Here is a 25,738-nt window from a genome sequence, read left to right on the forward strand (position 1 = left end):
GGTGTGGACCGTGACTGGACTGACGATGAGGTGGCCGCTCAACTACAGCTCAAAGGTCACCAAATATTTAAAATCGTCCGCATCCGCAACGCCCAGGGCCCCACTTCGCTGATCAGGATACTTTCCAAAGACGTCAACACCCTGGATGTGCTACTTCGTGATGGTGCTGTCATCTACGGGCGTCGTCACCTGGTGGAGTCGTCACGCTCGATGCCGCCGCAGAGGATCCGCTGCGACCGGTGCCATCGGTATGACCATCCGCCTTGAGCTCCCTGCATTCAAGACCAAATATGTAGCCAGGATCATATTACTTCTGGTTTTCCTAATAAGGCTACCCCTAAATGTATCAATTGTTCCCTCCGTCATCTCGCCTTTTCATATAAGTGCAAGGCCAAACCTGCTCCTCATCCGCCATCCCTGTTATATCTCAGGACCTCCCCACCTTTGCTTCCTCTTCCATTATCCTCTCTCCCAGTTCTGAAAATATAATTCGCTTTGTGGCGATGGTACTTCAGAACGTCCTCCACTTTAACCGTCCCCATTTCCTTACCCAGATTCAACTGGCAGTACGCTTGGTATTCAGTACTCACTTGGACGTAGCATACTCGGGGAATAAAATGCACTTTGCATTTTTTTCCCCTTAATGCTGTGCCCCTGGTTAGTTAATGGTAATTAAGGTTTACTACGCTAATATTTGTTCTATTCAATCCAATCGCGCTTTCTTTGATCTCTCCCTTTCCCCTACGACCCCGAAGTTTTTATCTTAAATGAAACCTTCTTAACGTATTGCCAACAGCCCTGTTTTTCTCAGTATCACCTTTTTCGAGCGGATAAACACGGAGAAGCTTGTGGTGCAGTGGCTATTGGCGTACTACCCAACAACATTATTACTCTATCATGACGGTTTCTCTGAATATCTTATTCTAGAGACTTTGTTCCCTAATAACTCTTCTCTTGTTTTTGTAACACTTTATGTTCCCCCTCAAACCCCTTTATTTCTGGACAGTAAAGAATCTTAGCAAGGGAGTGAAAAAGGAAACGAACAGTGTTTTTGGTAATTCAGGTGAACTCATAATAGATCCCAGGGAATCACTGGACAGGTGGAGGGAATATTTTGAACATCTTCTCAATGTAAAAAGAAATCATCCTGGTGGTGTTGCGAACAGCCAAGCTCATGAGGAGGAAGAAAATGATGTTGTGAAATTAAGCTTGAGGAAGTGGAAAGGATGGTAAATAAACTCCATTGTCATAAAACAGCAGGAATAGATGAAATTAGACCTAAAATAGTGAAGTATAGTAGAAAGGCAGGTATGAAATGGCTTCAGAGTAGTAAAATTAGAATGGAGTGTTGGTATGGTACCTTCAGATTGGACAAAACCAGCAATTGTACCTATTGTAAGCAATGGAACATGAAGGATTGCAACAACTATCGAGGTATCTCATTGATTAGTATACCAGGCAAAGTATTCACTGCCATCCTCGAAGGGAGGCTGTGATCAGTCGTTGAGAGGAAGTTGGATGAAAACCAGTGTGGTTTCAGATCACAGAGAAGCTGTCAGGAACAGATTTTCAGTATGCGCCAGGTAATTGAAAAATGCTACGAGAGGAATAGACAGTTGTGTATATGTTTCATAGATCTAGAGAAAGCATATGACAGGGTACCGAGGGAAAAGATGTTCACTATACTGGGGGACTATGGAATTAAAGGTAGATTATTAAAATCAATCAAAGGCATTTATGTTGACAATTGGGCTTCAGTGAGAATTGATAGTAGAATGAGTTCTTGGTTCAGGGTACTTACAGAGGTTAGACAAGGCTGTAATCTTTCACCTTTGCTGTTCGTAGTTTACATGGATCATCTGCTGAAAGGTATAAAATGGCAGGGAGGGATTCAGTTAGGTGGAAATGTAGTAAGCAGTTTTACCTATGCTGACGACTTGGTCTTAATGGCAGATTGTGCCGAAAGCCTGCAGTCTAATATCTTGGAACTTGAAAATAGGTGCAATGAGTATGGTATGAAAATTAGCCTCTCGAAGACTAAATTGATGTCAGTAGGTAAGAAATTCAACAGAATTGAATGTCAGATTGGTGATACAAAGCTGGAACAGGTAGATAATTTTAAGTATTTAGGTTGAGTTTGGTCCGTCATTGGATATTATTGGACATTATAAATTTTCCAGCTAACTCATTCCTCGTTGCCAGCGTTTAGCCCCAGTGTGCTAAGTTGGGCTCATAGTAAGTGAGATTGAATCAAGGTGTCGTAAAGCTAATACAGTGAGCTCGCATTTGCAATCAACAGTATTCTGTAAGAAGGAAGTCAGCTCCCAGACAAAACTATCTTCACATCGGTCTGTTTTCAGAGCAACTTTGCTTTATGGGAGCGAATGCTGGGTGGACTCAGGATATCTTATTCATAAGTTAGAAGTAACAGACATGAAAGTAGCAACATTGATTGCTGGTACAAACTAGTGGGAACAATGGCAGGAGAGTACTCTGAACAAAGAGATAAAGGCTAAGTTAGGAATGAACTTGATGGATGAAGCTGTACGCATAAACGGGCTTCGGTGGTGGGGTCATGTGAGACGAATAGAGGAGGAGATGTTACCTAGGAGAATAATGGACTCTGTTATGGAGGGTAAGAGAAGTAGAGGGAGACTGAGACGACGATGGTTAGACTCAGTTTCTAATGATTTAAAGATAAGATGTTGAAAATAGAGGATTGTGGTGACATTTGTAAATTCACAGAGGCTTGCAGACTGAATGGTGAAAGGCATAACAGTCTATAATGATAATGTATGTATTAACTTACCTGGCCACATTGGACTACTTGAGTCTTCCATGTACACTTTATCTTTGTAGGTTCTACTTTTCTGTCCAGTACTTCTTCATTTGTATGAAATCTATACAGGCCTTCTGTGCATCATTTCAGATGAAAATTTGTAAGAAGGGTGGTAATTTTATTTTTGTTCTCTGCATCAGTAATTTTGAGTCCAACTGTTTTGAGATCCTCATGAATTTCTTTGATCCAACGCCCTCCTGTCTTCTTTCCCAGATTTCTCATCACTAATTGTCATAAAATCCTGTTTTCTGGTAACTGTAAAATGTGAAAGAATTAAGTGATTCTTTCCTTCTTCCCTGCGCTGGTAACTGGGTCAATCTCTCGATAGGCAGTTTTATTGGGGATGATTCTCCAGACTCCTTCAACCTGGTACTTTATTTTCCTTCCAGATTAATCAAGAAAAATAACTGTCAGAGCTTTTGTAGAGAACAAAAGAAAAAGAAAAAAATGCATTGTATTTGGACTGGTGGACTTCAGTCGTTTGGAAATGTAATTATTATTGTTATTGTTGGGTGATATTTTGTAACGTGGTGAAACTTTCGGAACAGGTGGTGTCTGCCCCTGTTGATTCTGGAAGGATGTTTTAGTTACCGGCATGTACTAGTTTTGTAAGATGGAAGGTTAATACCATTATAGTTGGTCAGTTATTAGACATAAATTTTCCAGCTAACTCATTCCTGGTTTCCTGCATTTCGCCCAGTGTGCTAATTTGGACTCATCAGTTGGTACATAGCACACCCACCAAGATGCTGGCCAGTGCATACCGTGGAGGCCACTGCGTAGGCTATTTGGAGCCACTGGCAGTGCCAATGCACTATGAGAAACTTTGTCTCATTGCCAAAAGACTGATGCCTGCTTGCCATCAGATGATATAGATGATGATTCCCATAGGGAACCTGAAATATTTGTCCGAATGAGTAAATTTATAATACCAACATAAGTTGACAGCAACAAGACAAGAGATTAATACCCATAAGTTTGCACCCAACAATCCAATGGCAAGAAACTTAAAAGTAAAGTACATATGGGTACATAAAAGACAACTGACCCACAGTGAAAGGATGAGGAAGTTATGGGACAATAAGAAGGTCAAAATGTTGGTATAACTAGTTATTAGTTATTAGAACTCTCAAAAATAATAAATCTAGTAAAAAAATCTTGACAACAGCTGAGCTTACATGTGATAAAAAATTTATTTTGGGTCTGTATTGAAAGTATTTGTATTAAATAACACCAGTATGTTTTTATTGTTGCTCTAAAGCCCTTAACATAAGTTAACATCTCAGCAGGCAAAAGAATTTCATCACACACTTGGCTACCCACCAACTGATAACAACGTTCCCTTTCGACTAGTACGCTCACACCTCAAAACGTCCACAAACTCTTCCCACAAATAATACATCAAAGAAGATGGCCTAATGACATCTACACAAACTTCAATACAGTCTATGGCACCAGCATTCCAACTAATATTATCTTAAAAAGAACCAGGCCATATGAAAATTCTTCAAAATTTATAAGCATATAAGTGAAAATCAATACGTATTAACTTCAAGAACCAACACCCATTCCAATGCTCAACTTTCCTCAAGTTTTTAACAACATGCCATTTGACAATTAAATGGAATGTGCTTTCTGATTTTTATCTTTATTGTAATATCTTTTAATATCAAGAACCAACCACCTATGTTATAATACTCAAATAATTGTCCTGTTTCTAGACTCAAATATTAACACAAATATTGTTAAGTAATAGTATACTACATTTTATATTGTAATAGTTGTTTAACAATCTCTAATCCATTTTACAAGACAAAGTTTTTAACAGTATTCATAAGTCATTCCCAATCAGGTACTGATCTATTCCTAAGATAAAAAATGACTGATGATGCCTACTATTGATAGGCAAAACATGTACCATCCAATATACTAATTTTATGTTAACATTTTGATAAGGACAAAGCCCTAACTTTTAAGATTGTACAGGGTGTTTCAAAAAGCACTTTACAACTTTGACAACTCATAGTTGTTTATTCATATTACTTACATAAATGGTTTTGGTGTCATCTTGACTGACAATAGATCAAGTTTTACTTAAACAGGTCAAATGTGACCTCCATCGGTCAACGAGCACACACCCCATCTGAAGTCGATTTCTTGCCAAACCCTCTGCAGCATGTCACGCGTGACTCGTTCAATTGTGATGCAGATTCTACGTCTGAGTTCTGGTAGAGAAGCCGGTAAGGGTGGAACAAACACTGTATCCTTGACAAATCCCCACAAAAAAAGTCAAGAGGTGTCAGGTCTGGTGAGCGTGGGGGCCATGCAATTGGTGCACCTCGTCCAATCCACTTACCCGGAAAGCGTACATTCAGGAAATCCTGGACGTCGGAGAGGTAGTGTGGCGGTGCGCCATATTGCATGAAGTGTATGCTGAGTTCTTGGTCATCAGCGTCAATCTCTGGGATTAAAAAGTTTTCCAGCATATCTAAGTACACTATTCCCTTGATAGTTTTCTCACTGAAGAAGAAAAGCCTGTAAACTTTGCTCTTGTCCAATGCACAAAACACATTCAATTTTTGGGCTATCACGTTCATGTTCTATCACTTTCACTGGATTTTCACTGCCCCAGATCCTACAGTTGTGTCTATTAACTTTACCACTTAAGTGAAAAGTTGCCTCATCGCTAAAGATAATCTTTCCAATGAAATGTTCATCTTCTTCCAACCGATGTAACATGTCCACACAAAAGTCCTTTTGAGCAATCTTATCAGTGTCTTTTAGTTGCTGTGCCATTGTGAACTTGTATGGTTTGAGATGTCACCGTTTTCTCAACACACGCCAAATAGTCGTACGTGCGACGCCCAGCTCTCGAAAAGCACGCGTGTCGATTTTCGAGGACTGTGCTCAAAGCGTTGTCTCACTTGCTCTATGACATCGTCAGGCGTACGTGGACGACCTGAGGATCTCTTATGGCTTACTGAACATCCAGTTTCAATAAAGCACTTATGCCACTCATAAATAGTAGGCCTACTGGGAGGATCTTTATCATACTTTGTACGAAAATTACATTGCACAGTTGTCGCCGACTTCGACTCTTAAAACCAAAACACACAGCGAGCGCACTCGGGACCGCTGAAGGCAGCGATTCTGTAGTAGCATCAAAACTTGATCTATTGTCAGTCAAGATGACACCAAAACCATGCCTGTAACTGAAATGAATAAATAACTATGAGCTGTCAAAGTTGTAAAGTCCTTTTTGAAACATCCTGTATTGTATTGAATAGGTGGGAGAACAATAAGAACATACTATTTTATAACAGCTGAGCTTGTAAAATGATCTCAGGACTCACGTTTCTTCCAAGCCTCCCTGGCCTCGAGGTCCGTGAGGACGCGGCGCTGTCCCTTCACTCCCAGGAATTCTTGTAACTTCATATCGTGGTCGAGCTTGCGCTGCAGCTCCCTCATCTCCTGGCTGTGGATGTGGAGATCCTGGCGACCTCGCTCCTTCAGCACCTGTAGCTTGTTCTGAGCCTCCTCTCTGCAACACAGATACTGGTATCACTCAGCAATACGAGGACTGAAATTGTGGATCAGAATATAACGTAACATGAGACAGACTGGCAAGATAGAAACTGGCCACGGCTATAGTTCTCAACCATCAAACATCCTACACTTTTGCAATAAGCTGAATACTTCAGAAGATTTTGAAATTATTATTATCAGTAAGAAACTGAAAGTTCTACACTGATATATTTATTTATTTTAAGCTGACTCGTACTTACTTTTATGTTTGATTTGATCTTTACCATGTATTTTTAGGGCCGATGACCTTCGATGTTAGACCCCTTCAAACAACAAGCAACATCATATATATATTTAAACTGATGTCGTAGTTCCTTCTGTTCATACAATAGAAATCCGTGCTTATTTACAGGCTAACACAAACCCGCTGCTTTGCCTGTGTTTATTAATTCAACTGTTAGATGTTTTTAAACAATTTATTTAAAGAAAAAATAAAAAACATTATATTTATTAGCACACATTGTTTACATGAATTACATTATAAGTAGTATGAACTAGGGGGGTGTACTAAACCATGGTGTCAGCATTTTTTGTGCTGAGTCAGCACCCGAGGTCACTGACCTCGGCCAAGGTCACTGACCCCATGACGTCATGATCACGTGACCGGCCAGGTGCTATTGTTTGTAACCAAAGCCACGTGCTCTTGGCAGCTGTCAAGATGACAGCTATCACTTTGACAGACCCTAACATCACTTTTTTGGACAAGAGAATGCCACCTTAACCATTGGGGGGGGCACAGAATTTGAAATCCATGTGCTTTTGACAGCTGTCATCTTGATGGACCCTAACCTCACTTTTTTTTTAAGCACGTGGGCGCGGCTAACCAAACTACTGCCATCTTAACAGGTCCTAACCTTACTTTTTTGGCCACATGGGGACACGGAATTTGAACAAGTGAACGTAGCTAACCTCACTGCTGTCATCTTGACACGTCCTAACCACATGCACTTGTTTTTTTTTGCTAGTGGCTTTACGTCGCACCATCACAGATAGGTCTTATGCAGATAAAAAATAATAATGATCGTATGGCCTCAGCTACCGTGTGCAGACATTTCAATTTGATGCCATCTGGTTGTCTGTGCGTCAATTTTGATGTTCCGTTTTACTCCAGGCCCACTAGATGGCAGACTGCGTAAACCAAAACTCTCTTCAGCGTCTACGGCTGAGATTTAATGAATTTTGTCAGATAAACACCAAATGTGTCACCAGCAACCCTTTACATGCCGACATGGGATGATGGGATAGGAAAGGCCTAGGAGTTGGAAGGAAGCAGCCGTGGCCTTAATTACGGTACAGTCCCAGCACTTGTCTGGCGTAAAAATGGGAAACCACAAAAAACTAACTTCAGGGCTGCCGACTTGGGATTCGAATCCACTCTAACCACATGGCCAACTCGCCCAGTTGCACTTGTTTTGGAGCAGATTTTGAACAAGTGAACATCGCTAACGTCACCGCTGCCATCTTGACATGTCCTAACCTCAGTGCTGCCACCTTAACCATGCAAGGGTGTGGAATTTGAATAATTGACAGCTGTTAAGATGACAGGTCCTAATCATGTGCACTTGTTGAACAAGGTGAACACGGCTAACTTCACTGCTGCCATCTTAACAGGGCCTAACCTCACTGTTGCCATCTTAACCACGTGGGACGCATGGAATTTGAACACCTGACAAGATGACAGCTGCCATCTTGACAGGTCCTAACCACATGCACTTGTTGAACAAGTGAACGTGGTTAACCTCACTGCTGCCATCTTAACTATGTGGAGCACGGAATTTAAAATTTGATATCCTGACAGGACTTAGCCACTTGCTTTTGACAAGCGGAATTTTCAAACGACCCTAACCTCACAGCTGTTATCTGACGGGACTTAGCCATATGCAACACCATCTTAGAGGGGCGTAACCTCACAGGGTTCTAGCTTTAGGGCTAGCTTCCCATCTCGACACCATTGTAGAGGTGACCTAAACTCAGAGGATTATAGTTTTAAGGCTAGCTGTCGTTCTCGACATACCCTTTTGCCTTGACAAAAACAATATAAATATAAGTCACCACCTTATCAATACAAAATTTATTCACATTCAGCTAGTAAATATGGTCAAGACCGGTTTCGACCCCTAGGGGGTCATCTTCAGTTGACATGCATAAAAGATATATTTTACAAAAACATCACATATAATGATTAAAACTTAAATTAAGTCCAACTGATCATAAATGTAGGTATGTATGTCTTGGTACATTTGAGCTATTGTATGTGTCAATCCTGTTTCCCAGCATACAGTGTCAAGGTAAGTAGTTAACTAATATACATCATCCATGAAATTACATGCTATTTTTCATGTTATCACTATCTAATTTGGGTTGTACAATGTGGAATGAGATATACATACATTTGTGTAAATTAATAGTAGTAAGTTCAGTAATATATATTAAAAATTGGTTCTTAAATTACATTAATTGATTATTGATCAGTCATATGAAAATGTAGAATTATTGGTTTGGACACTTGTGATTAAAATATTAGTATGCAATACCTTGTTGGCATATATCTTAAATACTAAAGTATCAGTTTATAAAGCCTATTATTCTTATTTTATGTCTTGCTTTTTTGCCGACAATATCTTGGAGGGATCTAACCTTACTGGGCCATAGTTTTAAGACAAGATGCTCTTTTCGACACTATCTTAGAGTAAGGGCCTAAGGACTCTAGTTTAAGGCTAGTTGACCTTCTTGACAGCGTTACGTAATGGTGGTCAACTCAATCCCTCCTTCTCCTCACAGCTTTACTGTTATCTGACACTGTTTTATGGACAGATGCCCTCCCCCTCTACTATTTTTTGTAGGAAGGCTAGCCACACCATCGCTAAGGCTTTACGCCTCCATCCAATGCGTGACTTCCGTTCCTAAACAAGATAAAACCTGTTATTAATCAGAAAAAGCCCAAAAACTACACCATCGCTAAGGCTTTACTACTCCATCCAATGCATGACGTCCTGAACAAGATAAAATATGTTAATCAATCCTGTTACAGAGGATTGGAAAAATGCATTGTGCTATGCCCTCTACCAAGAGCAACAATTTTTGATTTTTAGAACATACATAGTCTGTTATCTTACAGTAAAGATTTGAATAGACCAATCTATAATTTAGAGTGCACATATTCTTCTCAGCAACCCCCGAAACTATGGATTACACATTAATATTGTTAAATACTCTCTGAGATATACGTCTTCTGTCCAAACACTAAAAGCATCTTCAAATTCTTCTTTCGATTTACGTGTTGTTGAGGAACGTAAATCTAGGTTAAAAGAGTTAGCTATGTAGAAAGGTATGAGGCAAAACTGCAGTTTGTCTCCCATTTGTTTTAATGTTAAAGTCGAATAAAAAGTAATTAAAACCCCTTAGGAATTTTTAAAAATAAACACAATTCAAGGAGAAAAAAATCAAGATTATAGAATTTACAAATAATAGTGTTACCGCGAGCTTCCTTATACACACCAATACAGCTAGAATCAAGCAACATCAGGTACAAGACGTGACTCTTGAGAAAATATTCGGCTTACTCACAAGTAGTATCCTCATATCCTTCTAAAACAATCTTCATCATCTTATTCTTCTTACAACTCATGAGGTCGCGGGTGCACACTGTGTCTTACATGTGAAATTTGTTATGTTTTACGGCCGGATGCCCTTCCAGATGCCAACCCTAGGTGGAGAGATGTAATCACAACTTTGTGTTTCTGTACTGGTTGGTGTGTTGTCTGAATATGGAGAGAAGAGTGTTGGAACAAACACCCAGTCCCCGAGCCAAAGGAATTAATCAGACGAGATTAAAATCCCCAGCCTGGCCAGGAATCGAACCCAGAAGCCTCAGTACAGAAAGCCTCAGCGCTGACCATACAGCCAAGCAGTCGGACTTGCTAAAGTGCTGTATCAACTCCATTAACTCAAGAATCAGGAGAACGTTTAGGAAAGCAGTTGCAAAGCCGCATCTTTGCCCTAGTAATTTAATTACCACTCTCTTTTCTTCTTATCTCGTGCTCTGTGCGTGTCCTGGGTAATGTTGTAAGTAAGTAAAAATGACTATGTTCTCTTTTACACTCGCAAAGATTGGAATACCCCTATGACAACAGAATACACATAGGGATTAAATTCTGGCACTTCGACCAAGTTTGAACCAGCTATCTTACAATCCCGAGGCTGTCACTCTACTACTAATCCACAGAGGCAGGAATAATAATAATAATAATAATAATAATAATAATAATAATAATAATAATAATAATAATAATAATAATAATAATAATAATAATAATAATAATAATGATGTACAGGTACACTGAGGAGCAAACATAGATTCCGATTACTACCTAGTAAGAATCAAGGTAAAATTCACCCCAAAGAAAATTCACCATAAGAGGCCACACATACCGAAGTTTGACACGATACAGATTGGAAACACTAATCTGCAAGAAGTGTGGGAAAGAGAACATGAAGACACCTGGGAGAAATTCCACAACAAAATCATTCAGAAAGTTCTAAAGCAAATTCCCTTGAAAAAGAATACAAAACACCCTTGATGGAATTCTAAATGTGAACATGCCTTGAAGGAACAAAAAGAAGCATTCCAGAAATACAACAGCAAGAAATCATCAGAAAACCAAACATATTTCAATGAAACTAGAAAACGAGTATCCAAAATCATCAGGCAGGTCAAGAGAAAACACTTGAAGCAACAACTGGACTCAATTGAAGATAACTTTCGTAACTACAACACACGAGATTTCATTACAAGGTATTAGAATCATTCCGTATTGACGGTTTTCACTTTACAATGGCGAAAAATGAAAGTATCCTCCAAATCAATACATCATATATTCCGTCATTAGACGGAGTAAACAAGATCAGACATGTTTCGGCTCGTTTGAGCCATCTTCAGTGAAAAAAATTAGGGGGGTTGGAATAATTTACATAATATGAGTTGAAAAAATGCTAAAAAACATAATGAAAGCGCAAATGAAAAAACAAACAAAAGAGAGCCTATACGGAAACAAAATTAGTACAAAATTAGTACTAATTTTGTTTCCGTATAGGCTCTCTTTTGTTTGTTTTTTCATTTGCGCTTTCATTATGTTTTTTAGCATTTTTTCAACTCATATTATGTAAATTATTCCAACCCCCCTAATTTTTTTCACTGAAGATGGCTCAAACGAGCCGAAACATGTCTGATCTTGTTTACTCCGTCTAATGACGGAATATATGATGTATTGATTTGGAGGATACTTTCATTTTTCGCCATTGTAAAGTAAACACGAGATTTCTACAGGGAATTCGGAAGACAAGTCCGTGGGTATGCTCCTCAAAACCTGGCTTTCAAAAGATCATCTTGCACTCAGTAATCAGGAAAATTGTCAGGAACTAGCACTGTACTTCGCTGATCTCCTCAATTGTCCAGAGCCCTTCACAAGATTCCCTCAAGAACCCCCAAGGTACACTTTCCCAGACTCTCCACCACCGATAGAGGAAGAAATATACGGCCACATCCTCAAACTTAAAAATAATAGTACCTCTGGAGAATATGGCATCATTGCGGAACTTCTGAAAAATCTTGGACCTAACTCCCTCAACGAACTCACTCAAATCATTACAGATATGTGGCAATTGGAAAAATTACCTCAGAACTGGAAGTGTGCCTTCATCCACCCATTAAACAAAAAGGGAAATAAGAATGACATGAACAATTACAGGGGCATTTCTCTTCTCCAAGTGGCATACAAAATTCTTTCAGCTTGCCTTTTGAAGAGAATGCAAGAACAACTTGAACAAAGTATTGGCGAATATCAAGCAGGCTTCCGCACTGGTTGCTCATGTGCAGAACAAATATTCAACTTGAAGGCAATACTAAATACAAAGCATTGAGGAACAAACCGGTCATCTGCATTTTTGTTGACTTCAGGAAAGCACACAACTCAATTGATCGACAGTCTCTTCGTTATTCTTGAGGAACTGGGGCTTGACTCCAAGACCCTCAACCTCATCAAAGCAACACTCACTGACACTATCTCTAAAGTTAAATTCATGGGGGAGACCTCTGAACCATTCCCGATTAAAAGTGACGTCCGTCAAGGTGACGGCCTATCTCCGCTCCTTTTCAACCTCGTCCTAGACAAAGTCATCCACGAGTGGGAGAAGGCATTGAAAGACATGGGATACTGGTACCCCATAGGACTAGGATAACCCAAAGACGGTAGTGAGATATCCTGCCTCGCTTCTGCAATGACCCAGCCATACTAATAGATGATGTAGTCACAGCCGTCAAACAAATTGAAACCCTTAGCGAATGTGCTGGAAAAGTTGGCCCATAAATTTCCATTGAAAAGACCAAGTTCTTCTGCTCAAAACTTGACATCCAAAATTTGATCACGATATATGGGCAAATCAACCAAGTACCACACTTTAAGTACTTGGGAGAAATACTTGAACCAACGGGAGGCGAGAAGGCTGCCCAGAAAATTTGCCTACAAAAACTTCAGAAAGCCTACGGTAGGGTTCACAACATGTACGATAAAAAGTGCTTGTCCTACCATACAACGATCAGACAGTATAATACAGTAATCAAGCCCGAAGTCTTATATGCCAGCAAGACCCTTACACTAAACGGGAAAGATGACCTAGAAAACATTTTAAAAGAAGAAAGAAGAATCCTGAAAAACAGAAGAAGGTTATAGACTGAGATCACACAAAGAGCTTTCCAACATTGCAGGAGACTGCCGGCAAAAAGATTCTCACCTATATAGAACATCTAAAAAAAATTCCATGGGTACTGGAAGTGAAGAAGGATCTGGAAAAAGCCCAGATGAACTCAACTGACACTACAGACAGAAATCTCTATAGGAAAACATTAACGGATGGAAAGTGCAACCAGAGAATGAAGTGAAAAAGAAGAATGGAGCAAAGTGGACAGAAGAACAAAAAAGGATCCACAGAGAAAGGATGAGAGCTGTTTGGCAACTCAGAAAACAGAATCGTTAGAGCTTTGCGTGATCCATTGGGTCAATAATAATAATAATTGTACCGGTTGGTACACCTATATGCCGCAAATTTGAATTTTCTACCTTAAAATCCTCCTCTACTGGAGAAACTGTGAACTTTTAGAATTGTATTAATTCATGAGTTTTCTCAGAAGAGGTCTCTACTATAAATTTTGGGATTACAAAGTTGTCTATAGTGTGTGGATTTCAACATGTTTTGTTTTCTATGGATCAAGAAGTGTGGACATTCGCTAACAGATGTCTCTACTCAAAAAACTATGATTATGCACCCTGGTGCGAAGTGAAGGAACTTTTGTTGAAGAAATTTTGTATTTATAAGTTTTGGTCCTTACTAAATTTTGTTCTTTCATTTGTGGGATGGCAATATTAAGCTTTCTTTTTGCCTGTTTTGAACTTAGCCACTCAGTAACTTCCGTAATTAATTTTCCATCTATCAGAGGTTTCTTCTTCGAATTTCCATGTGTAACTCTTAGCTACCCAATAAAGTTGAGCGGGTGTGTCTTTATTATTCATGAAAGGTCTCGAATCTTCCACAAGGTTTTAAAAACTGCTGATTTCTCGGCTCTACCTTAGTGTATGGAAGTATAGCAGGGGACGGGTTGCGCCTCTTCCTTCGAGCAGCAGCTCTTCAGCAAAGGTGATGGCCTCTTAACATCTTTTTTTCTTTCTTGGTCAGCAGTTTAAGCCCCGGGAAAGGTTCGAAACCTTTTCAAGTATCCTACCTGTTTAAAATGTAACTTAGTGCCGGCTTATGTAAACATTTTCTTATTACTTTAAATGTAAATCAGGGATAGAGAGTGCTTTACCCTCTCGAGCTCCCCTTCATTTCGACTTGAGGTGACTATGTTTTCGTAACTGATTTTCTAATCTTTCCTAATGTGTTAAAATTTTCTTATACAAGTCACCTATATAGTGTGGGAATAGCCCCTGTGTATCGGCCTAGCGCCACTTAGGTTTTAAAATGTGTATTTAGGAGTGCTAATTCACGCCTCCATTCCTTTTGCGTTTTGGGCCGTTTTTATTAACCTAGTATTTGTCCACTAAGGCCCTGTAGAATGGGTACAAGATACCCCTGTTTCTTTGTAAGTGCGCCTTAAGGGCAGTTTGTAGTAAAGTCCGTTTTGATAGGCTTGAAAGATTGAGAGCGGTCAGCTCTTTCTGGTATTTGAAAGGTGCCTCTAGAAGGCTTGACATTATGAGGTGGGAGCAAATGCTCCATGTAATTAGGGGTTTTCTGCCCTTTGGTAATTTGTGGTTGTGAGCTGAGAGCTCAGAAATTGTTAAACTTGGGGGCTCGTAGCCCAGAATTGTAAAAACCCCTTAACTTGTGCTTTTGTTCATAAAGTTGCATTGTACCTGACTTTTCTTTGTTATTTCACCTAGTGAAAATTGTTACATCTTGTTATCAGTTGAAAATATAACCTTTATTTAAATTTTAAATTCATCTTTCGGACTTGTAGTTAGACCCATTCCAGCCCGCACCTTCTTTCACCTCTGCTGATCCACCAAAACACGGTAACAAGTGGTAGCAGAGCGTGGTTGAATGGGTCTCAATTTACCCCCTTTTGACGGCTAAACATTGCTTTTGGTTCGAACTCTAACAATTTTCTCCATCGCTGGAATCTTTCGATTTTTCTAAATTTGTAAAGTGTCTGTCATCATGTCCGGCCCTCGCAATGTCCTCCATCCCGGCTATTTGCGCAAGGAGGAATTGATCTATGAATTAACAATTAGAAATGTTCAATCTGGAGGCACAGTTGTGGTAGATACCAATAAGCTTAAAGATTCCCTTGATTTGCCTATTACCATCCCAACTTTGGGAGAAAAAGAGATTGACGGCGCTCTCTCCACGCTCACTGATAATGCTACTGAGCTAGCATCTGTAGTTAGCTCTTTTTTGAAGAGGGGGATCCATCACCTAATCAACTTAAACGTGTACAAGCTAGATTGTACCATTTTTCCAATAGAATTAGTGATCTATTATCTCTTAAGTTGAATGATATTCAAGGGAAGAGGCTAGTGCTGTTCTTGAAAACCTTTCCAAACTGTCCAGTAAGGTTAGCCTATTGTTAACTGGGGCAGTACCCCCCAAAACCGACCAACCCACTCTGGTAAATGTAGTTAGTGAGGAGCATTCTCCTACAGGGGAAGAAAGTAGGAAATCTGTACGAGTCCAACAAACATCTGTCCCATTAGAAACTGAGTCTGGTCGGCGCACATCCATTCCACCCTTTGTGTTGAATAATGCACCCTCTGAAACAGCTTCTCCACCCCCTAGGCCTTTACCTACTATGTCACCTGGGTTCAGTAGTTTGCCTCACCCATTAGCCATGTTGCTCAGCGGTATTTCTAAGTTTTCTGTTAACTCTACCAGTGACGTTATTTCATTCTTAAGGTTTTTAGTTGAATTCCAAGATCATACTCTTGTTGTTTCTCTTTCTCCGTGTCAAATCCTTCAGATAATTTACCTTTATTCCATTGATGTCCTCCCTGACAAAATAGTAAGAGCCATTGCTGAACAATCATCTATAGAAGACTTCCACGCCCATCTATTAGCTAACTTCATTCCAGCTAGGGTAAGGTCATCTCTTATACAGAAGTACTATTATAGAGTACAGCGACTGGATGAAAATCTTACCGACTTCATCCAAGACATTAAATTTTACACTAGGGTATTTGCTCTACATTTTCCTGAAGATCAAATTGTACAGGCTATTGTGGAAGGAATTTCCCCATCTTACAGGTCATACTTGTGTTTTGCGTTGCGTCCGCAAACTTTTGCCGAGTTGGAAGCTATGACTGTCTCAGCCGAAGGGGTTAGATATGCCGACACCTTACGTGTCGCGAAGGAGCCCCCTCCTTCTTTAGGTAATCTTCGGTCTCCACCTCGCCGAACTGTCACAGCCCGCAAATGTTATGCTTGTGGGACTGCAGATCATCTCCGCAACAAGTGCCCTTTGATCAAATCCAATGGGACAAAGAATGGAGCAGGGTCATCTCGAGGCTGTTTTAAATGCGGCACTTTTTCCCATATTGCCAAGAATTGACTTGACTTATTTCCTGTTGCTCCCTCTGGAGAATAGGGCCTTGGCGAAATTTCTCCACACAGTACAGTTCCTGGCCATTCTCTTCACTTCGCTCCAGATCTTGTCAACCTCTGCGATTTCCTTTTCGATCGTCCTCTTCCAGGTCTTCTTTGGCCGGCCTCGCTTTCTGGTGCCTTGAGGGTTCCAGTCCAGCACTGCCCTCTCAACAGCTCCATCCGGCTTCCTTAATGTGTGGCCGATCCATTGCCATTTCCTCTCGTTGATCTGGATGTCAATCGGCTGCTGATTGGTCATGGTCCAAAGATCTTCATTAGATATTATGCCTGGCCACCTCACATTTGTTATACGACGCAGACATCTATTTATGAACACCTGTAGCTGGTTATTGATCTGTTTTGTAACTTTCCATATTTCACAGCCGTATAGAAGAATCGACTTTACATTGCTGTTGAAGAGGCGAAGCTTAGTCTTCCTGGAGATGTTTCTATTCTTCCACACGGGATAGAGCTGGACAAACGCACCATTTGCCTTCCGGATACGGCTTCGAACATCTTCCTCTGCTCCCCATCCGTTGTAACTATACTTCCAAGGTAGAGGAAGGATTCAACTCGCTCAATTTCCTTTCCGTTTACTGTCAAGCTGGTCATGATATCCGAATTAATCCTCATCTCTTTGGTCTTGTTTGTGTTGATCATGAGACTTGCACATTCTGCTTCCTTCTGCAACCTACTCAGTTTATCTTCTATGTCCCGGTACCGCTGTGCCATAAAGCAAATGTCGTCTGCGAAGTCAAGATCTTCAAACCTGTCTCTCATCCCCCATTGAACACCCCTCTTCCGTCCTCCTATTACCTTCTTCATCACACTGTCTAAGACCAGCAGGAACAGAGTGGGAGAAAGAACACACCCCTGTCTCACTCCAGACTTGACGTTTATCTTTTCTGTTAGTGTCCCTTCATGAAGAACCTGACACTCATACCCCTCATACATCTCTTTCATGATGTTGATAATCTTTGATGGAATTTTGTATTCCTTGAGGGTCTTCCACATAATTCTTTGATTTACAGAATCAAAGGCTTTCTCAAAGTCCACGAATGCGAGGTAGAGGATACTCCGCCATTCCACACTCTGTTCTATAATGATTCAAAGTGTATTGATGAGATCCACACAGCTGCGATGTTGTCAAAATCCCGCCTGTTCCTTTCGAAGTCTTCTTTCTATTGAATCCTTTATGTGATTCAGGATGACTCGCGACAGCACTTTGCTTGGAATGGAGAGCAAGGTGATACCCCTCCAGTTGTTGCAGTTTGTTGTGTCCCCTTTTTTCGGTAACGTGACTATCAGCCCCTTCTTCCAGTTGGTCGGTATTTTTTCCTCTTTCCATATCTTCTCCAACAGTGGGTGCAGCAATTTGATTGTAGTATCAAGGTCTGCTTTCAGTATTTCCGCTGGAATGTTGTCCAGACCTGGTGCCTTCCCATTTTTCATTTGCTTCAATGCTGTCCGTATCTCACCCTGGGTTGGAGAGTCAAGGCCGATGCCTGGATCACCTTCTGCTTCTTCCTCACCTTCTCCTTTCTGCTCATTTTCCAGTCCGACATCTCTATTAAAAACCTCCGCAAAGTGTTCCCTCCATCTACTCAGCTGCTTTTCGCACGTAGTGAGGATTCACAATTAAGTATTTATTTATTTTCCACCTAGTCGATACAATGATTGCTTAAGGCAATTTTTAATGGTCAAAAGTGGTACATGTTTCATATATTATCAACATCTCCAGCCACATAACACTGTTTAGATGAAAAATATATAAATTGACAAAGTAGTGAGGATCTCGCCTGTCTTACTCTTCACAGGCCTAGTTTTATCGAACCCAGAGGTGTGGGGGACCTCAGGCTGTAAACTAGTAGGCGTAGCCTTAAGTTATTTACTATCCTCATATTTTCCCCTGAGCCCTCTAGGTAATAATCTCAACCCCCCTACACTACACGGTCGGTGCAACATTTTTTATCTGATTAATTTTATAATAATTCCTCTTGCTATACTGTATGTATGTTAGAGATACGGTGAAGAGGCAGTGGACAGTGTGTAAGTGCTACAGAAAATTTGAAACCTTGTTTTCTGTTCAGAACAGCAGAGACACATGCATGCAAAGCTGGGGACAGGCCACGTGCATTCACTTGATAAGACAATACACACACAAGACCACCTCAATGCAGAGATTACATGTATTATTTCAATTCATGAATAAATCCTATAAGGCCAGTACAAAAAACTGAACAAGTGAATTAAAACATGTACAGAAGAGATATGAAAATGTGCGTGTGTAATTTTTCTGTTCATATCTTCACCACGTTAGAAGATAGTATTACGTGTGTGTGCTATATAATGTGTTGAATATCTGTGTTTCTTATTCATACCGTAAATAGGAGCAAATCCATCTCCTTAACACAGTACGATGTAGAATTTTTTTCATACTTCTGTGGTTGAGTCAACACAGAAGAGGCATACATAGAAAAATCAGTAAGGTAGTTTCCCGTTGTTTTTCTTTAAAGAGAATTTAAGGTTGTGTGATACCCGGGAACTTCTATGACAAAAGGGCAGCATGCTAACCCATTTTTTATTGTACACGACAGTGGTTGTTGAAAATAACTGGCGGTTGCAAGCTGTGTAAGTAAAATGCTTTTTTATTGTGTAAGCAACACGAAGTGGCATACAAAGAAAAATCAGTAAGGTAGTTTCCCGTTGTTTTCCTTCAAAGAGAGTTTAATGTTCTGTGATTGAGATTTCTAAAATTCAAAATCAGTGGCTCTGTAAAGAGATAGGTCCCTTATCTTTTACAGACAGACATACCTCCTCCCCAGCATTTGCATGGCAATATCGCTAATCATTTCTGCGTCTTTTTCAATTTTCCCCTACAGGATTAGTAGCCCTTTGCTGAGTCCACGATTTGCCTCTTAAAACAATAATCACCACCACCGAATACAAACTCACAACTCTTTACTATAGAGTTTGATTCTAGTGATGTGAACATTACAGTAGACAATTAAATGTCTCTAGTGTTCAAATCTATAAGCTCAAAATGTTACAATCAAACATTCAGTGTTCTAAACACTAAAAACCTGTTGTGTCGACTAAAAGGCATCCATGAGAGGCTCTGAACTTTAGTGCATTGGGGATTAGGGATAATAGATATTCACATTAACTACTACATTGTAGTGGCAAAAATAATATTCATTTGACATATGTACACTTATTCGCTACAATCTAGATTGCATGCATGTCAAACAACATACTATTAGTTAGTGCATCAATTGTAATTACTAAATTTATGATCTCCATTTTATCAATAATTTTTATGACTATGTTCGATTTACAGCCACGTCAGATTTTTTTCACGGTATCCCCGAGTGAATCGGCCACATGGTTAGAGATGTGTAGCTGTAAGCTTTGCATTTAGTAAAATAATAAACACACCTTTATACAGTAAAGTTCTAGTAGCATTATGTGATAATGTCATTGCAACACACTTATACTGAGCAAATTGGGCACACGGTTAGGGATGTGTAGCTGTAGAGTAATAATAAACATACCTTTATACTGTAAAGTTCTAGTAGCATTATGTGATAATGGCATTGCAACACACTTATACTGAGCAAATTGGGCATGTGGTTAGGGATGTGTAGCTGTAGGGTAATAATAAACATACCTTTATACAGTAAGGGCCCTGGGAACTGACCTAGGGAGAGTCTCTGCAACCACCTTGAGACTCTGGCTAAATGGAGGTGTGATGCAAAAATAAGAACTCAACAAGAGAGTTCTCTTAGCCTCTCTCACCTCAATTCTCCATTTCCTACCTACACGTGGTGCCCCTGTTAAGCCGAGCAACCCAGTGGAAGGTTGGGTAACAACCACAGCGGGAAGCTGGGTTGGTGAGCAGAGTGGAATTGGGGGTCAGTGGAAGGCAATGGGAAACCACCGCTGTTAATTTTCCCAAGACAAAAATCAGTGTCCGGAGTAAGTCTCCCAGTCGGATCTCCGGGGGTGGGGGGACATGGACATGGTTGAGAGGAGCATCTGAACGTGCAAATCAATCCAAACCAACTTTGCGCGTAGTTAGAAAGATTGCAACCTGGAATGTACGAGGTCTCTTACAGACAAGAAAACTGGCTATCGGACATACTTGGACTCAGCGAGACACATTGGAAAGGTTGTGGCCACTTTGTCACTCACTCGGATAACACCATATATTTTTCTGGAAGCGAGGATTTCAGTCAGAATGGTGTCACTGTAGTGATTCCTAAAATACTAGCCAGTGCTGTCGTCGGATATGAGCCTGTCCCTGACAGAATCATCTCCATTAACATGAATGCTTCTCCGTGTAGGATCAACTTCATTCAGGTTTATGCAGTTGCACTGGATGAAGAAATCGATGAATTCTACGAGTTGCTGGAACACACCATCAGAAAGATTCCTCAGAAGGAAATATTAGTCATTCAGGGTGATTTTAATGCGAAGATAGGCGAGACTATTGAAGATAATCATTTGGGACATGTGGTTGGAAGGCACGGTCTAGGTGTGAGAAATGAGCGTGGTGAGCGTCTACTGGAGTTTTGTGTTGGCAATAACCTGTCTATCTGCAATACTCTCTTCCAACATCACCCACGCCGTCGATACACATGGATTTCTCCTGGCGACAGGGTTCGAAATCAGATTGATTTCATTTTGGTGAGGTAACGATGGCAGACTTCTGTACTGGATTGCAAAACTTATCCTGGAGCAGACTGTGGTAGTGACCACATTATGCTGTCTATGAAAATGCGGATCAAACTGAAACTGACCAAGAAGAAGGGAGTGACACAAGTTCGCGTTACTGACAAAAAGGCTCTCCAAGATTTTGGGGAAAGAATAAGGCCAAAACTCCAGCTTGTACAGGAGGAAGGATCAGCCTCCCAAACATGGGATAACCTACAAGTCAATCATTAACTCTTCTCTCCCTGAACCATTTACTAATTCTTCCCAAGCTAAGCACCCCTGGATATCGAACACCACTCTACTGCTGATAGAAGAGCGGAGCACACTGAAAAAACGTGGCATTCAATCCAAGCAAGATGAAGAAGCATACAGTGAACTTTGCCGCAAAATACAGCGCAATTGCAGAACTGACAAGACACGGTATCTCACCAGTATTTGTGATGAAATAGACCAACATCATAGGCTGAATCAAACACGTGATCTTTTTAAAAAAGTCAACAGCATTACCCATGAGTTCAAACCACGCACATGGGTGATTCAAGATGAAGATGGCAACCTCATTACTGATAAGAACAAAGCAATAGAGAGGTGGAAACAAAACTTTGAAATGCTGCATTACAAAGGAAATAATTCTGCCGAACAGGAAATTTCTTTGAGGTATGAAGAAGAACCTGATATTTTATTAACTGAAATTGTGAATGCTGTCAATCATTTGAAGAACAACAAAGCCCCAGGTATGGATGGCATTTCGGGAGAAATGCTGAAAGTGATGGGGGAGGAGGGCATGCATGTTTTACATTTGGTATGTAATATGGTGTGGAAAACTGGTGAATGACCCAAGGACTGGACAACATCAATACTAATCCCTCTTCACACAAAGGGGGTCTATAAGGGATTGTTCCAATTATCGTACCATCGCATTAATATCCCATGCAAGCTAAGTTCTGCTCTACATAATAAATCAACGCCTAAAACCATTCCTAAACCTCAGATATCTGCAGAACAAGCAGGCTTTGTTGCAGGTAAAGGAACACGAGAGTCTATCCTGAACATGACAGATAATTGAGAAATGTCACGAGTTTTGTGTCCCTGCCTTTATTTGCTTCCTGGACTACAAAAAGGCCTTTGATTATGTTATGTGGGACAAGTTGTGGCAGGTGCTAAAGGAATTTGGGGTTCCACTGCACTTAATATCGTTACTGAAAAGCCTGTATAAAAACCACGCAGCAACCATAAAGGTGGATGGTGATCTCTCAGGCATTTTCAATGTGACAAATGAAGTAAGGCAAGGTTGTATATTATCACCTCAACTCTACAACATCTATGCAGAGTGTGTCATCAAAAGAACTCTCAATGGCTGGAATGGTGGAATTTCGATTGGTGGCAGAAAAATTAATAACCTGCGCTTTGCAGATTACACTTCCCTCATCACTGGTAGTGAAGAGGAACTTCATGGCTTGCTTACAAGGGTGAAGAACACTAGTCTTCAGTATGGTCTAGAGATAAACATCAAAAAGACCAAACTAATGGTAGTTGATCAACAAGGTGAAATCCAACTTACGTGATACCTAAAGGACCTGGATATAGTTAAGGAATTTGTATACTTGGGGTCTGTCATCAATGACACGGGAAGCTGTGATAAAGAGGTAAAAAGACGTATTGTCTTAGGTCGTGCTGCAATGGTTAAACTTACTAAGATCTGGCAGAACCGGGCTATATCAAAAGCCACAAAGATGCGCTTGGTAGAATCACTAGTGTTCTCCGTCTTTTTGTACAGCTGTGAAACCTGGACCGTGAATGCTAAAGACAAAAAGCGCATTGATGCCTTTGAGATGTGGTGTTGGCGGAGAATGCTACGTGTACCCTGGACAGAAAGAAGAACTAATGTTTCCATTCTGGACGAACTCTGCATCAAGAAACGCCTATCTTCCTGTGTGAGTGAACGTTACCTCCAGTTCCTTGGCCACATTTTAAGACGAGATGGAGAGAACTTGGAAAAGGTAATTTTACAAGGCAGTAGACCACGAGGAAGAACAGCAAGCAGATGGATAGATCAGGCGAAGAAGATCACTGGGCTACCACTTCAGGTCATATTAACGAAATGTGAAAACCGCTCAGGATGGAGACATCTTGTCAAGGTTGCAACAAGGAAATGATGGAGTTATGAGGTCACGATGCTCAGTAATGAGCACAACGACTAATGATGATATACAGTAAAGTTCTAGTAGCATTATGTGATAATGGCATTGCAACACACTTATACTGAGCGAATTGAGCACACAGTTAGGGATGTGTAGCTGTAGAGTAATAATAAACATACCTTTATACTGTAAAGTTCTAGTAGCATTATGTGATAATGGCATTGCAACACACTTATACTGAGTGAATTGGCCATGCGGTTAGTGATATGTAGCCAAAAATGTGTGTGTAATTTTCCATTTATATCTTCAGGAGCCTTGGCCTACCAAGCGACAGCTGTTAAGCACGATAAGACAGAACAATATTGTCGGACTGCTATAACATACAGTCCTAGTATTTGCTCGGTATTTACTATGGGCTAGTTCGTGAGGATCTGCAGTAGCAAAATTGTAATTATAATTTCTGGCTGGTGGAGAGCCCTCCTGTCAATGATTACAGCGTTGTGGTTGCACAACTAAGTAAGATAGTACGTGTAAGTAACATGCTTTTTTATTGTGTAGGCAACACAGAAGAGGCATACAAAGAAAAATCAGTAAGGGAGTTTCCCGTTGATTTTCTTCAAAGAGAGTATAAGGTTCTGTGATTGAGATTTTTTTATTCAAGCTCAGTGGCTTTGTAACTGTGTAGTCAAAAGAGATAGGTCCCTTATCTTTTACAGACAGAATACCTCCCCCAGCATTTGCATGACAACATCGCTAATCATTTCTGCATCTTTTTCAATTTCCCTAGAGGATTATAACTTTGGACCGTGGGTTGGCGACTACAGTGCTCTTAGCTACCTGTTGAGAGAGGCAACTAAAAGGGTGCTGCCTGAGTAGCCGCCCAAGCTGTTCAGTGTAATAGATTAACTTTTTTTGTAACTATGTTTGATTTATAGCCAGATTAGAGATTTTGTGGTACATCCCTGCCTGATGTAAGTAGTGACTAAAAGGGTAAAATCATTTTACAAACAAGGTAAGTTAACAACAGACAATATATGAATACATTTCCAGTCCCTCTCCCCTTCTCCCTCTACCCACACAGCAAAAAAAAATCCTCTCCACAGTGAGAGGATGTTGTTCATAGTTATTTTGTTTGTTAGATGGTGGTGTAAAGCCTTATGCTAACCTCACAATGCTATTCGATAGAAAAAAACGGGTATGTGTTACTGCCACCTCCCTTCCTCATGTACTCAAAATGTAACTGCTAAATGAAGTGCTACCTCACAGCGTTTGGTTTTACAATGGAGAGTGTTGGGTGCATATAACATGTATAGTCTGTTGTTATCTTACACATCAGACAGTTTTAGTGTTCGAATCCATGTATGTATTATTTTTTTTACGGTAACTGTGTTATGAATCATGTGTAGACCGCATACGAAATAAGGAGTGAGGTATTTTTATTCATGCATTCATCCAGCAAGAACAGGGTTCGATTCCATGTATCAGAGTTTTTTTATTCTGACAATGAACTGAGAGAACAGGGTTCGATTCCATGTATCAGAGTTTTTTTATTCTGACAATGAACTGAGAGAACAGGGTTCGATTCCATGTATCAGAGTTTTTTTATTCTGACAATGAACTGAGAGAACAGGGTTCGAATCCATAATTTTTTCAAGGTTCAAAATCCATGTGATGCATGTATTAGAGATTTTTTATTCTAATGATAAACAAAGAGAGCCCAGAGTTTGAATCCATGATTTTTTTAATTAAGTTTGCATCATAAAATTGATATTCGCAAAATAAGGAGAGAGAGAGAGAGAGGCAGTTTTATTCCATGCAATCATCATCTGCCTGTGTGTTAATTTTCTCTTGTTTTTTTTTATCAACAAGATGTCTGACTCATTGGCAGAACGGTCAGCGTACTGGCCTTCGGTTCAGAGGTTCCCGGGTTCGATTTCCGGCCGGGTCGGGGATTTTAACCTTAATTGGTTAATTTAAAGTAATAAACTTCATGGTTGGGCTCCGTATTGAGTTAAAACTTAACTTAAAAATGAGTACAAGATTTTATTGTTCCACCTTCTCAATACTTAAAATCATTTAACATTTATCAAAACATTACAATATAATAATAACAGGTACTAGTTTTGGTCCGTTTTTTGGACCATCATCAGCCTAGCTAAAATTACAAGCAAAAGACATAATCTAAAAATGAAGTGATGTGGATGAACAAGGGGATGGGATGGTGATGGAATGACGTACAAAAGTAAAAACCTTATACATGTGTTACAATAAATATGACCAGAATAAGTTAAAGTTAACAAATGAATAAAAGCATTGTGATGTT

At 40.1% G+C, this 25,738-nt stretch overlaps 1 protein-coding gene and 1 pseudogene across 1 annotated transcript in view; both read right to left on the reverse strand.

Annotated features, from left to right (window-relative positions):
• Positions 1–25,738, reverse strand: part of LOC137503327 (coiled-coil domain-containing protein 63-like) — a 213,431-nt gene that overhangs the window by 140,127 nt on the left and 47,566 nt on the right. Inside the window, exon 4 of the mRNA XM_068230878.1 lies at positions 6,193–6,380. Coding sequence (XP_068086979.1) covers positions 6,193–6,380 — 188 coding nt within the window. The remainder of the gene's footprint in view (positions 1–6,192; positions 6,381–25,738) is intronic.
• On the reverse strand, positions 170–6,001 carry LOC136886213 (uncharacterized; annotated as a pseudogene).

The sequence above is a fragment of the Anabrus simplex genome, chromosome X (genome assembly GCF_040414725.1).
Source record: "Anabrus simplex isolate iqAnaSimp1 chromosome X, ASM4041472v1, whole genome shotgun sequence".
NCBI lineage: Eukaryota > Metazoa > Arthropoda > Insecta > Orthoptera > Tettigoniidae > Anabrus > Anabrus simplex.